Below are 14,340 nucleotides of genomic sequence, written 5' to 3' on the forward strand. Positions count from 1 at the left end.
AGTATTTTATTTTATTCACTAAGCGCTTTTATTTAATTGAATGTACAGAACCCAATCAACGAAAATCTTAATCCATTAATTGACTGACAAATAAACAAAAGAACAAACAAAAAATATTCTAATTTTGTGACTACTAAGTCGCGAGTTAAAAAAATAAAATGCTTTTTCACCAAATCAAATTGTAGGTAACTTTTTGTAAGTTTCATAAGAGTTAATTAGACGGAAATTGCACGACAATGTTTGAAAGTAAATAATAAAATAGAGCGAGTATAGTCAAGTGTATAAAGATCTTATCAGGGCACAATCAGTCATCTCTATCACACAAGAAAACTGGTGTAAGTTTTAATCTTTTTGTGATTTCTTTTATGATAATGAATAGGTAGGTGTTAACATGAACCAGAAGTTTCATTTACAGTTGATGTCTTTATTTAATTCAATTTAGGTATATATAAAGGTTGGGTAACAGTCCGTGCAAACCCGTCTGGGGGTCGCAGGCTAAGTTTTTAGCAAACGTTGCAAACATACTAAGAGTACCAATACCATACTTACCCATATACTCTTTGTACCTGCAAAATCTACGAGATAGATTGATGTTATCACGGAAGTGATAATTAAATATGTTATACATAAAATTCTCGTGCCACAATGTTAGTTGCCGTACTCCTCCGAAACGGCTTTACCGATTTTCACCAAATTTTATATGCATATTTAGTAGGTCTGAAAATCGGCTTCTATCTATTTTTCATACCCCGAAGTGATAAGGCTTGTTCACCCTTAACATTTTTTTATTTATATGGCAACATAACGTTTGCCGGGTCAGATAGTATAAGTATAATAGGTATATTCGGAAGTCACCGTGACCAGTAAAAGTATTTAAAACTCTCTACCGTGAGTAGGTAGTCATTAAATCTTAACAATGTAAATCTCTATGATCTGAAAGGAATCCTGCAAGACCCCTGCGATTTTGTCTTTCATGACGCCTCATAAATTAGACACAACATTTCATTGAAGTAAAATACTAACAAGAGTTGAATCAAAAATGAATCGGTCAAGTGTAAGGTATTAAAACTAAATGTAAAAGCTATTTTTGTCAAACATAATATTATTATAGGCAGCCAATCTTCTATACGCGATTTATCACACTTACGTTTTTACCCTAGTATAATATTTCAGTGGTCACCAGTAAAACAAACATTTAAAACGTCTACGTGAATGTCACAGACCACTCAGTACTCAGGACCAGACATCCCACTAACGATAGCCACACTCTACCTCTTATTCCTCACCAATAAGGGTTGTTTTTGTTCATCGTGTGGTGTGTGTGAGGGATATTTTAATGAGGTTGGACGTGTTAATACTCCATACGAGATAACGCTCTGGATATAACAGATGATTGAGCTAGTGAAGGGCGGTCTTGATATAATAATAAGGTATTCGGTGTCTGGAATTATTCTAGTCGCTTGGTTTGACTCTTGGAGCGTTTTTCTTCTCTTCTGAGCCTGAAACGTCATATTCGTAAGATCTAAAAGAAGTTTCGTTAAAAGCTACATTGACTACAAAGTCAACTTTCTTGTATTCATAAGCCTATGTGGGATTACTTCCTTCAGACTATACGACTATATGTGCTTCTTTGAATCCTCAATATTTTGACGTGACAACGTCTTAAATTAGGTTGCGGCTGGGAGTCATATGAAAAAGTGTAGCGCCCGGTAACGTTACGATGAGTCACCGAACGAGAGAGAGGCCCGCCGAATGCCTTGCGTCTCTCTCCCACTCAACTATGATCGGTCTGCCGCGCGCGCAGCACTAGAGAATTAGGCGCATTGAATCGGCGCATGCTTGTGTCTCTGTCTTTGTCTTTCTCGAACGTTCTTGGCGTTGGAAAAACAAGAAAGCGTCACAATACAAGTTCACACGTGTGGTTAAAGTATCGTCAGCTGTGTCTGTAGTGAAAATATGGAGTGCTTAGATTCGTCATTTATCATTTACAACAACTACAACAATAAAGGTAAATAATTGTACACTGATATTTCATTATCGTAAACTATGATTGATTGATTAATTGTTAGATTGACACAAAAGTTGAGAAACTGAGTTTATAGGTTATGTCATACTATTGATAAATGTTGATAGTGTTAAGTAAATTATTAGTTTAAAATTAATTAATTAATTAATTATTATTTTACAAATTTCTTTTGAAAAATGCAACCATTCCATCAGTATTTTCATATGACGTTGTCACGTTCAACTATCGTCAGTAAACCGACTTTACAGACAACCGATTTTTTATTCATATAGGTATTCAGTCGGTACATAAATAGTTGAGAGTTGATACCTTCTAGTCGAGTTGAATGCCTGGTTATTGAATTCTAATTAAATAAAATAATGCAGACTTACTTACACATATATGACGTGCCAGTCCTTAGAAAGCAGCGCATCCGCCATTGAATTCATGCTTGTTTTTATGTAATTTTTGTTTCAAAAAACCTTAACGCAAATGAGGCATTCTTATTATTATTAGCATGTAATAAAAAAGAACGAAATACAAAAATTAAAATTTAAAGCATTAAAATTAACCGCTACATCAGGAAGCATAATTTATTTTCATTTGCCCTTTTCGTCAACTTGAACAATCTGTGTGGCTTTAAACATTCATTTATCATTCGCTCGCCGATAAAATCTATCGACACTTGGCAGCCCTAGCCGTGTAGCGTGTATTCAATTAAGTTGTCGACTACAGGACGCTATCTCCCTCACTCTACACACAAATATATATATCTGTCCCGCTCTACCTCGCAACGGAAGCACTCGTTATGATCAAATGATCAATGATAGGGGTTAGTACGCAGTGAAGGGTTATTATTGTTGTATTTTTTTTCAACAGCGTTGAAATTGTTTAAGTCCCCATAACATGGAGGTATGCGTTCGAATAAAATAATAAATTTAAAATTTTTGCTACTTATGTAGATAATGAGTGAATTGTTTTGCAAATACATTATATACAGTGTATAATTGTACTGTAACACACGAACCTTGTAACTGTCAGGGATAAATATTATAGTTACTGTACCCTTAGTATGAGTTCTTACGTTTTTACAAAAATGACTGTTTTGGTATTTGTTTACGTATTTGCCCATACATTTCCAATCAGCGCTCCTAGTGGATTATATCAGAACTGATTGTAATAGTATGGGAAATACGTAAACAAAAACAAATCAGTCATTTTTATAAAAACGTAAAAAATCATACTAAAGGTACTGTTTAAACAGCACCGCACTCCAAAAAAACTGTATAGGTAGGTATGTACGAAACTTGTAAGTACCCTAGTTAGCTTTTTATTAATAAACATTGCAAACCCAACAAAATCTGAAAATATGTTGAAATTGTACAATTAATTTTATATGTTGATTAACATAACACAATAAATCATTTCATTTTATGGCGTGCGAGGCTCTTCTATAAACGGATGGGTAGAGACTACAGATAACTTGTAGGCTATGTATTTTCCACACAGTTGTGCACATATAAATTGCCTACTATAAAATTGCGACTCTATGCACTTAAGTAAAGTACCAATTGAGTATGTTGAAAGATGGTAGAGTCAGTATTGTACAAACGGAAAGGTAGGTATCACCGTCACGTTTATAATTATTATTTTTATATGTATTTAATATAGGAGCAGCAGACGAGCATGCAGTCCACCTGATGGTAAGTGGTTGCTCCCGCCCATGGAGCATATGTAATCGAACACAAATAAGGATTCCCCGGAGAACTAAGCTGAAACGTCTCAGAAAAGTATGTCTCCCTTACCCCACCTTTCAAACCAGAACACAGTAACGCTTGACACTACTGTTAATAGGCAGAAATAGGTGTGGCGGTGGTGCCGTCGGAGTTGAACCACAAAGTATTCTACCACCTTTAAAATTTCTAGCGTCAAACAGTTGTTGCATTTCGGTTGAAAGGTGTACATATACATACCAGTTGGCTTAGATATGAGGCGGCGATGATATCTTAGTTCTAAAAATTGGCAACGCGTCTTGATAGACTTCAGTACCCCTGTTCTATACGAGTATGGTGTTAGATGATATTTTTTGACCATGTCCACTTACCATAAAGTTAAGTGGACATGCTCAAAAAATATCTGTAATCAACAACAAATATGGTTGGAGTGTTGTTAACTTTTGAAAATATCGCAAAAAAATCTTGCATTATAACACGATTCAAATCAAATCAGAAATGAGACCCAAATACCTAAGCTGACATTTCATTTATCAGTCACATACCTATTCTTTAAACTCTACATTTCACATAGTAGTTAGGTACCTATATAAATTTATTATGTTTATCCGAAACGCTCTTATACGATTTTATCACATCCTTAAAGAATAAATTTGTGGTAACTATTATTTATAACTATTTGTGGTGGCTGAATCTTCCGCACACTCATTTATATTTTACGTTTTAACTTAGTTTTCAGTGGCAGCAACGGCCAACGCATCCATGATACGTCTGCAAGACAACTACTATGCTATTTTTGTTGTTATAATATAGGAGCAGCAGAGAAGAATGCAGGCCACCCGATGGTAAGTAGCTACTGTCGCCCATGAACATTTGTAATCAACCCCAGATAAAATTAGAGATCTACCTGAGGTCGGCCTCAGATGCGCCGCTACCATAAAATAATCTGGATAAGTATCCAGATTCCATCTTAATTCTCAGGGGTATGGCGTTTGAAGCGTCTGGTAAGGGAGACGTAAGTGCGTCTCCCTTACCATGCGCATACGTACCATACGCATTTCAAACCAGAACAAAGCAACGCTTAATACTGCTGTTATTAGGCAGAAATATATATGGCGGACGGAACGACTAAGAAGAAGAAGAAGAAGAAGAATATATGGCGGTAGTGCCCCCGGAGTGGAACCACGAAAGGTTCTACCACCTTAAATAAACTTTATTTTATGTCAATTTCTTTTATTTTCTAATTATATCATACAATTATCTTGGTAAGTTTACTTGCACTACAAAGATAATCCATAGTAATTTTCTTACTATGGATAAACTTAGCAGACGACAGAATATGAAGCAACACTTTCTTGTCCTATTATTTTATGTATTATTTCACATAATCTAAAACTACTTTGACGTAGGTATGCACATAATATATCAGAAGCTACATATATAAATACATATTTAGGAAGAATCATGTAGATACCAACTTTTAAATTAAGTTTAACGTATCGTGCACGTGCAAGATAAAGTAAGAATATGATTATATCTGGCGTTCTAATGCAACAATGTTAATATCTAAGACTTATGAAGTTTAATTAAAACACATTATTAAGCGTAAGGTACCTATCATAAGGTTTAAAAAGGACTAATTTTACTACATATAAAAAAGTTATTTCCGACTCTTTTCTATATTGTGGCTGTGTATAAACAATTGTATCAACTTGCAATTTTATTACTTAAAAGAGCACTTATATTTTTATCGGGCTTTACCTGCTCATTCTGGAAGTTTCCGTGAATGAGTCGTCTTCTACACGGGAAGAGAGCGAGTGGTACCTAGGTACTATTGGAGACAGATACCACAAGGCAGATAATATTAGGTATTGTAGATTTATTTTTATTTATTTATTGTCACACACAAGTGCAACGTTAGGGTTCAATTAGGGATAACTAAATGTCCCTGTAGTTCCGGGACCAGAATAGGGCTACAGTATCCCCTGCCTGACGTGAGAGGCAAAGGAGGCTTCCGGGGTTGCGAACGACAAGAGTGGGAGCTCAAACCGCCCGGCCAGCGGCACTGGGACGGACGGCGGTATGTGTGGTCGCATACCGTCGTGAACACCAGATGGTGTAGTGAGTTTCAAGATCACCTGGGCGGAGCCCGACGGGGCAACGCGCCAAGTGGACTCCGGTTGCGTTCTATTGGAGATCCCAGAGTCCTCTTGGCAACGTATAGGACGGCCACGTAGAGGAGGGGAAGTTTTAGTGCGGTAAGGATACCACATAACCCTGTGTCGCTCCCAAGGCACCGGGTACTTTTTGAAGATTTCCTCCTCGTAAACAAAAAAAAAGGTGGGTATATGGGCTAAATAGGTACCTTTCTAGGTAATAGGTACCTATCTACGTACAGAGTTAGGTATAGGTAGATATGTTAGGTTGGGTTAGGGGAGGGTTAGGGGTTCCTGGATTATAAGATACCAACATATAGTTTGCCTACCAACTTCGATCCCTACGGATAGAATTTAATATTTTAAGGTAGTATCAAACGGAATTATTACCTAACGTTGGAATTACTATTGTTGTAATACATTTATAAAGTAGGATAGGTAGAAAATATAAAGGTAGAGTAGGTACCTACTTTCTTTTGTAAATTAACTCTACAATTCACTAAGAAACCTTGGATATTGAATGAGCGCTGCTACTCAAAAGACCCTATACCAGAGGGTTGAAAGATAGGTACATAACCGTATCAAAGGGCATCACTCAATAAAAACTCTGAAAGGAGAGCGATAATAATAGAATCTTACATAGCAGCTGCGTTAACAAAAACGAAAAAATGTCCGCACCTTCGCATCGATTTACGTCACGGGATAAATTGAAGCCTTCCAGTATTTCCAGTGAACGGACTGCCGGACCATTCGCAGCCACCGGCCAAACAAAAAAACATCAGCAACCACCATCCAGCCTCCCAGATTCGCAACTATTATCTTAAAACGACCAATCCAACATGGAGAGTTAACGCACGCCCCGCGATTGGCCGACGCTCACCCCAAAGCTCCGCCCAACTCCACAGGCCCCGCCCACCGGCTACGAAAAGTTTCCAAAACGCTTCACCCGACAGACCACAAGCTCGGACCGTCGGCGTAGATGTCGTAATACCGTACACCGTGACCGTGGACCGCGTCTTTCCATTAAAATCACGTTTCTTATCCGCTTATCACCTTGCATCACCAGATAACACCGTCTCCGTTTCGGGCGCGGTAACGTGCGCGCTAGACAAGGACGGGCGATAATAGAGCGAGGTGCGGCTAAGAAAAATTGTATCGTATGCGTGAGCGCGATCAGTGTCCGACTCACCTGACGCGCGGGCGGTCGATAGCGGCTACGAGCACCGCGGCGCTCTACGCCGTAGTGATGTGTGTGTGAACTGCGCGACAGTGAACAAACATGATGACTATGGACGTCGGGATGTACAACAACCAACAGAGCGGGTACAGCGCGGAGTATTACCAGCAGGGCGCGGCGTACCAGCCGCCGTACGAGGGCTACCACGAGGGGTACTACGACCCGGCGACGCACTACTACGAGCCGGTGAGCCAGGAGACCGCGCCGGTCATCAGCACGGACACCGGTCTCTGCTACACGAACTTGGACTATGGGGAGCTGCAGCAATACCCGATACACGCGTTGCCGTCCCACCCGGACGCGTTTAAACACAGAGAGGAGCTGCCGAGACACGAGGACATGCATATGCACGAGCATAAGATTGACAACCACTACCTGGAGACTAAATACAACATGCATTTCGTTGATGAAGGTTCCATGCAGTACAGTCACACCAGCTCGCCGCTCCCGTGTCCGGAGTTCGATCCGTACGCGCCGAAGGAGGAGTTCGGGATGCGGGAGTACCCTCGGGACGGGGAGCTGCACCTGGGCCACCAGCCCCACGCCTCCCACGCGGTACCCACGTACAAGTGGATGCAGGTCAAGAGAAACGTCCCTAAACCAGCCGGTGAGTACACAGTATCGCTAAAAAATAATTTGGTACTAAATAATATTATTTTTTTTTTCATTTTGTTTTCTTACAATTAATCTAGATATAATTTTTAATATAATTATAATATTATATTATTATCTAAGTACCATTACCTACTTGTAATATAAATAGGTACATTAATGGGATAATATTTCAATTAAGAAATTAAAACATATTTATGATACAAAGTCCTACTCTACATAGTTTCTTATGTGACTTGAGTACCTACTTACCTACCTAAAATAATATTTTAATATGAATATTGTAGGTAGTAACATAACTATACCTATATTCTGACATTGATACGATCTCTACATGTAAATGGGTATCTACTTAACTAAAATTCTAAACAGAATCCATTTAAAATTTAAATCTCGAATAAACATGTTGGTACATAAACAAAATATAATTTACATAAAACAAGACCGTTAATCATATTATTCTTATTCAACGCTCAAAGTAAAGTTACAATATATAACCTTTACAAAAAATGTTATACGTAATATAATAAAGGTGTCCGAGGTTCGAATCTCAGGCTTTGTATTTTTAGAAGTTACGTGCGTATTAGAAATTACTCGTAATAATCACTTGTTTTAACAGTGAAAGAAAAAAGCCGTGAATACCCATAACAAAGAGTTTTCAAAAAAATCTCAAAAAGTGTGTGAAGTATACAAAATTGGTCAGCGTAGTGGACTTTGGCCTAAGCCTCACTCAGAAGATCCGTGCCCAGCAGTCTAACATCAACAAAAAATATTCCTAAAAACATAATAATTATAGGTCTTAATCAACTTACCAAATGTAATTGACCTCTTGTACGCAACAACTTATTCCTCGCCATAAATTTAGTTATATTAATTACAGCACTTTACCAAAGCAATCGAGGTCAGAACGAAATAATTAGTTGGACAAATTGCGGCTAGAATAAATTAATAGTCTATGAATAACATTACTGATAACTTCTGATTTATACGTGGGGATTGTAGGAGGCACGAATACATGTATAAAACCCACGCTATACCTATTATTGGCTTTACACACACATACAAAAAATATAGACATATCTAGTAGCCAGATGTTCTATCTTATTTGTTTTTTTGTATGTGTGAAAGATACTCATAATAAAATACCTTAAAAAATAGTCAATACAGGTTTATTGGTTTTTCTTAACCGAAAGCGGAGAGTCAATTTTTTCAAGTAGGTATATGTATTTATGTATGTCTCTTTCTTTGGCATACCTTCCAGTCCAACGGCTTGACGGATTTTTATATGAGGTGTCGTTGGATTCGATTAAAATTGTGGGAGCAACATAGCCTATGTTACTATACTACTATTGAATATTAAGATTTTCTTCAAGTAATAATACGAGTTCTTAATATATACAATGATATTATTATTATTTTAATATTATGTCCAATGATAATAATAATATTATATAACAATATATTATTATATTATAACTAGGATAATTTCTAAATAAGTATGTCAAAGTAGGTAAAGGTTATCATTAAATTATCATATTCATATAAATTCCGTACATATATAAAACTATATAGTTTCTAGCTACATAAATGAATTCAGCCCTTCCTAAGATTGATTCATTATTTTTTAATTTTATTTACATTGATAACAAGCTTTCATGACAATATGTTAATTAACTCTTGCATATTAAAATATAAACACATTCTGTGCTATCGTGGCTTAATAAGTTTCAAAGTTTCGAGTACGTATTGAGATCACTTAAATTACATATAATCATAATAAAGATTTTTTTATCCAGCTGAAGTGGGAAATTAGTATATAGTCTATTAATGGTGAATGACCACTACCGTCCATAAACATCTTTAATCTACGCTAAGTAATATTAATGCTCCGGTAGAAGTTGAACAAATGCTGTTCTAAGCCTGACAACTAAGTTCGAAATCTGCGGATCTGTGTATACCCAAGTAAATATAATTAATTTGTCTATAAGTTACTAACAGATGCATAACTTACCACTCATAGCATTTTAACCAGAACATACTGGTGTTATGAAGAAGAATCAAATGACGGTGCTGCGCAGTCAAATCACAAAGTATCTACTTTCAAAAATATTATTTCAAAATAACAAACAGACGTTACACTTTTGTTTATAAGTGTAAGTACATGTGTGTAGAGAGTAACACGTGACCCACAGTCCTACATGGCAACATGTGGACGTCAAAGTATTGCTACGGCAGGTGACCCCTGACCGGCTGCCACATGCCAGCACGAGGCTACAGATCTGACTCTCTTAGACCTTGTTCAACATGTTCAAATTAAAAAAAATCTTTTATCATACGTTAAAAATTAAATATAAAAATGAAAGATGACAACCAATAAAATAGAATCAAAAGATTTTTTTTCCTTTTTTTAATTCACTAGACACAAACATTTTGGAGTGTTTTGAGTTACAATTTTTGACTCTATATTTTGAGGATAAAGGATATTAATTAGCCGTATTGATACGAGGCATACCTCGCGTATTAATAATGTATTCAAACAAATACATATGTAATTATGTATGTTAATTTCATCCGTAATAGACTTCCAAGTACCTTAACATAAGTATTACACATAATATTAATCTAAAAAATAAATAGTTTATTACAAAATAATCATGTATTTCTGAAGATGGTGGTAGATATTCTAAAGTAGAATAACTAGTAATTCTGAATCTAACTGATGTGTAACCGTCCTCAATTTTAACAACACATTTATTAAGAATATGACCGTTGAAAGTTGAACCATTCAAGACCTAAGAGAGAGGAAAGTCAAATAGCTTAATACGTACCTCAAACAGTTAAACAAGAGGAATAATCAAATTATTTGGTGCGCGGCAACTCGGGGTAACCCTTGACACCGCGCCGCTGCCAACATTCACTCCGGCATCAGTCAAGACGCACAGAGCAGTGAAAACACAGAGGCTAGTAGAATCACGGTCATGTGTTTCTACTAGCCTCTGTGCATGTTTCATATACGTAAATAATTTTATTAATTAGGCTTGTGCTGGGCATATTTACTGTTTTGAACGAAAATTAATGTGTTTATATCAAATGTTTAAAAAACTAGACTTTTAAAAATATATCTTCGTTAAATTTTAAACATAAATACATATTTTAAACAAACTAGAATTAAAGTGATGTTTGATTTATGTATTTCATTACCCTAATTATGACTTAATACTTTTAGTACAACTTATCCTTAGGTTTGTAACTAATTTGTAGATTTTCAAAACATGTTTATTAAAAGTTCCAACACGTTAAGATCCCAATACTAGATAGTTACTCAAATAAAAAAACACTTAAATACTATTTGAATATCTACTTTCTCTCTGACTCTACCATTGTCTCTACTGAAAAATGAAACTAAACGTTAACTAGTTCGAAATAGTAGATAATAAATAACTGAACAATACCTCTTATTCTAATCAACAATCATCAACAATAATATTAACTACAGTAGGTAGTGTTGTCTACCTCTATAACCACCTACTCTATGGCCATAAACCATCAAACGCCAAGTGGCAGAGTGCTGCTGACACCACACCGCGGGCCGCGACGTATATTTGAGGAGATGTGTCACTGCCAGCGTGGCCCATCGTTGCTTGACAACCTCTTATAAATATTTAGAAGTCACTTTATACGGATAGAACGCTAATCGATGTTTAAATGCCGAGGTAACTTGTCATTGGTATGAATAAATACCTATATATTTTTATAATCGAAATAGTAAACAAGGTAACAGTCCACGTGATGGAAAGTGGCTGCTACCGCCCATGGACATCTGTAATCAAGCCGAGATAAGATTAGTGCTCCGTGAGCGCGGCCACAAATGTTTTACTGCCTCTAAGGATTAAGTTGGAACAAGTCTCCTTTACCACATAGCAGCGTTTAACAATGCCGTTATCGGCGTGGCGGTGGTGCCGCCGGAGTCGAACCACACAGAATTCTACCACCTTTAAATATATGAATAAATATTTATATTTGCGTAATATCTATCTTCAATACCAGGGCATCAAAGCCTTGACATGTGTTATACTTATAAATAAGTATGAATTGAATTTATTAGTAAACAAGCTTGCGGTCAACCTGATGGTATGGTCACTGCTGCCCATGGATATACGCAAACTCCGTAATTCTTTGCCGCTTCTGTTTACTGAGATCGCCTCGAATGTAGATAACCCTACAGCCGCAACCTTCCACTGAACCGCATGAGTGCAGTGGTACCTCCCCGATTGAACTAATAATATTATTGTACTACCTTTCATGCGTAGAAAAGGAACTAATTCATAATTATTTTAACTTTTAAAAAAACTTTTAGAAATCATTGCTTTAACTACAGTTCCTGATTACGTGGCCATAAGTCTTTCAGATTGTTTTGATGTATTATACATTTGTAAACCATAAATAAATCTTGTAACAAAATATTTATTTAGGTATATAATATATTATACCTTTTTCAAAAATAAATGATTACTTCGTTCAGTTTTATTAGTTAACCTGCCTAACAATTACTTACAAAGTTCTTTGGTTTATAAATAAATAAAACAAACATTCAACTAATTAACGCACGCAAGGTTCCGTATTTAATGAAAAAAATATACTGAATCATAAAAGTGCACGTATTATTTTAGCTTAGAATACCTAATAGTGTAAATCACTCCTGTGTTCAGATTGGTATTGGTTATCAGAAAGAGATGTATTTTGATCATATTCCATCCTTAGCCGAAGAGCTGGTGACAAATTGTAGGAAGCTAGACAAGTGCGTATTGATAGACTTCACAGTCTTTGAAAACTTTTTTAAAGAATTCTCTCGCATGTCGGTTTGTTCGTAATGAATATCTTTACTGTTAATTTTAAATTAATGATCCTATATCACTCATATCCAATTTCGCCCATTATTTCAAGAGTTTCGGCACTATTTACTCAAGCATTACTACTACTTTCGATAAAACTATTTGTGCCATACATATATATTTTATATCATATGATTTATGAACATACTTTTTTATTTACCCAGATACATATAATATAGGTGTCAATCAAAATTATATTTCGATCAATGCTGCGTATTCATAGTTTCAACAATGAATCCTCGAGGCTCTAATAAAGGTAGAGTGGGAGCTCTAACCGCCTGGCTAGCGACCCCGGGAAGAACGATGGTATGTGTGACCTCATACCGTCGTACGCTCCACACGGAGTGGCGAGCTTCATAAGCATCTGGACGGAGCCAGACGGGGCCACGCGCCAAGAGGACTCCGGTTGCGTTCCTTTGGAGATCCCGGAGTCCTCTATGCAGCGCTGAGGATGGTCACCGGGGGGGTTTTAGTGCGGTAAAAGTCCCACATAACCCGTCGTTGCTCCCACGGCGTCGGGTACCTTTTGAAGGTTTCCCCCTCGTCAACAAAAAAAAAAAACAAAAAAAAAAAAGGCTCTAATAAAGGAATGTAATACAAAAGTAGTAATAACATTTACTAATTGTGAGACAATGACTCCTCGGAATTGGTATTTTGGTCACGGGGTTCAAAATACAGACTATTTATTCTTACAATAACAGTATGTAGCGGTTTTAGACGACCGCGTGGCGGAGCGGCCACCATACCGGTCTGACGCGCAAAGGGTCCCGGGTTCGATCCCCGGCCAGACAGATATCTAAATGATGAATTTAGATTTCTGTTTCTGGGTCTGGGTGTTTGTGTATTTGTCTATGTGTGTGTCCATGGCACCCACGACACAAGGAATCCTAGTGTGGGACTGTGAGTGTAGAAAGCGTTTATTTATTTCATTTGAATGATAAGAAATAGCCAATTCAATACAAACAGCGTTTCAATTTAGTCTTTAAATGTAAATTGAGGTAAAAAATATCAATGTTGGCCCATTCGCGACCGTCACCACTTATCATCAATTGAACCGCATGGTCGTTTCCTACATCAATTTCAAAGTAACCTATAAAAGTATACAACATGCGTTACACGGCGTACCCTGCCCAAAGGCCACAGGTCAGTTACGCAACATTTCGCTAGTCCATTCGCAATCACGTCGAGCGGACAGACAGACAGATGGTGAGACCAGATAACACTGGAAACATGTATGCAGATGTACATGCACCTCAGAGTGAACATGAAGTATAGAGCGACTGAACTCGGGTATGAACAGTATACATAAGTGAGAACACTGGCATTATGCGCAATCGATACCTTATACGGTCGGTTACATATTAAATCAAGTGAAATAAGTGTGCTAATTGCATTATTTTAATAGTAAATTTTGGCAAATTAGTAATTGTAGTGTAATCCGCTGTGAAAATTACAAGTATATTAAAATTAAGTTCGTTTTAACATGAACACATTTGCTTAAGATTCTTCAGTATCTGTCTCTACACTATTTATAACTAAGATGTACGCGTATGGTAGAGAGATGAATCTAACAAACATCACACACGCAAATTTTTATTAGCGCATATGATTCACTAATAATAGTATGATAAAAATATTGACGTCAATTATGAGTAGGTAATATGATGCAATATCTATTACTATCTTAAAAATAACAAAGTTACAA

At 36.7% G+C, this 14,340-nt stretch overlaps 1 protein-coding gene across 1 annotated transcript in view; it reads left to right on the plus strand.

The window, feature by feature from the left end:
• The first annotated feature begins 7,084 nt into the window (after positions 1-7,084).
• Positions 7,085-14,340, plus strand: part of LOC140757897 (uncharacterized) — a 44,940-nt gene continuing 37,684 nt past the window's right edge. Inside the window, exon 1 of the mRNA XM_073093771.1 lies at positions 7,085-7,738. Within this exon, the coding sequence (XP_072949872.1) occupies positions 7,174-7,738 (565 nt within the window). The 5' untranslated portion in view covers positions 7,085-7,173. The remainder of the gene's footprint in view (positions 7,739-14,340) is intronic.

The sequence above is a fragment of the Epargyreus clarus genome, unplaced genomic scaffold, assembly GCF_041222505.1.
Source record: "Epargyreus clarus isolate Ecla_fem2 unplaced genomic scaffold, WU_Ecla_fem_2.2 ptg000005l, whole genome shotgun sequence".
Taxonomy (NCBI): domain Eukaryota; kingdom Metazoa; phylum Arthropoda; class Insecta; order Lepidoptera; family Hesperiidae; genus Epargyreus; species Epargyreus clarus.